This window comes from Phalaenopsis equestris, unplaced genomic scaffold (assembly GCF_001263595.1).
Source record: "Phalaenopsis equestris unplaced genomic scaffold, ASM126359v1 Scaffold196546, whole genome shotgun sequence".
In the NCBI taxonomy this organism is placed as follows: Eukaryota; Viridiplantae; Streptophyta; class Magnoliopsida; order Asparagales; family Orchidaceae; genus Phalaenopsis; species Phalaenopsis equestris.
In genome coordinates, this window is record NW_018216495.1 from 1 (window position 1) to 1,564 (window position 1,564).

General features: G+C 37.1%; 1 protein-coding gene across 1 annotated transcript; it reads right to left on the reverse strand.

Annotated features, from left to right (window-relative positions):
* Window positions 1-463: 463 nt before the first annotated feature.
* LOC110035171 (AT-hook motif nuclear-localized protein 7-like) lies at window positions 464-1,293 on the reverse strand. The gene is made up of 2 exons (XM_020739412.1): window positions 1,111-1,293; window positions 464-1,043 (listed from the first exon to the last, which is right to left on the reverse strand). Exons 1-2 carry the CDS (start codon window positions 1,192-1,194, stop codon window positions 783-785), a joined length of 345 nt encoding a protein of 114 aa, XP_020595071.1. The 5' UTR covers window positions 1,195-1,293; the 3' UTR covers window positions 464-782.
* Window positions 1,294-1,564: the final 271 nt, after the last annotated feature.

Sequence of the window (1,564 nt, forward strand, 5' to 3'; positions counted from 1 at the left end):
CTCATCACTCATCACTCATCACGTAAAACAAATTCTCACAAATGTTTTGGACAGTTACATACATATCACCCAATACCTATTTAGTTGCATATCCAATATCTATCCTTAACTTTTTATGTTTATATCACACAAATCATTTATATCACATCAAAAAATACCACCTTTAACATTTAAAAAGTTATATATATAGATATATTGAAATTTAGATGCTAGATGTTTAAACATTTAGGAATTGAGTGGCATGTATGTAGATCTTATTAAATTCTTTTGTTTTTTAATAAATAATAACATTATTCATATCTCTTGAATTTTTCAAAGATGCGAGAAGTTTAAGAGAGTACATGTACGGAAAAATATCTCAAAATTATGTTTCAAACATAGTCATCCTGACTCAGTATAGATGCAACACATTGGCCAAACTCAAACATGAACTCGCTAGGTTCCTTAAAACTGATCAAATTAATTGCAAATTCACCACGTCCACTATGATGAACCGGTATGGTTCAGTATGAACTCCGTCAGGTTTAACATAAACCCACCAAACAAAACATAAACTTGCCAAATCAAATCAAACCAAGATTGAGCAAAATTAAAGCATATTTAACTTGCAACTACAAAAGGTTTGAATTGAACAACCTGACTGCGTCGTGCAGCAGAGCATCATTCAGCAGAAATATCCCTGATCACATTAGCCTGATCATTCACAGATTTATAAAACCTACCAATATGCTCTCATTGCCAACCTTATATAATCTGAAAACTAAGAACTCAGGCGTGCCTTGTTAACCAATCCATCCCACAGAATAGGAAGGCTGGCCCTGAAACTGATAGTTGGAGTTGCTGCAATACCCACTGTTATGATTTATAGGAGTCCCCCGATCATCATCAGAATCACTGGAGGATGCCTGAGATGGTGGGCACAACGCAAATGTATGATCAAATCCAGACATCTGGGGCATAGCTAACGAGGGCTCATGAGTAACGGGTGCCGACTTTGGCCTTGGCTTTGGCTTCTTTTTGGCAAGAAAACTACCCACCACTACCTGAGAACAAGTAAAAACATATTATGGAATAGAATGAGTTTGTCAGCCAAACAAAAGAGTGAAGTACCTGAACAGGAGTTGCTGCCATCAATATTCCAGCTACTATGCCGCCAACAACATGACCATCAGTTCCCGCCAGTTTCACGCTCATGCAGCCAGTTCTACTACAGGTACCGTCATGTTCCGTGAGCACGAAAGAGCCTGACAGAGAGATTATCTCGAACCGACCCTGCAACAACAAAACGTCTTACAATAAAAGAATGTTGACTATATATCATCATCATTATTCTCACTATCCCTTTTAAATGATCTAAGGATAGTCTGTGGTACGATATCCAGCATATTCCCATGGTAAAAGTTTAGGAAGAATGTAAATGAATCCAATAATGCCTATCAAGAATTCAAGGCAAACAGTTTTCGTAACACATATCACAGCCTTTCCAAGGAAAATGATAATTTAGACAAACTTTAGATGCGGCACATAATGATCAAAGTAGTGCTACCAAAAAAGCTCGTTGATC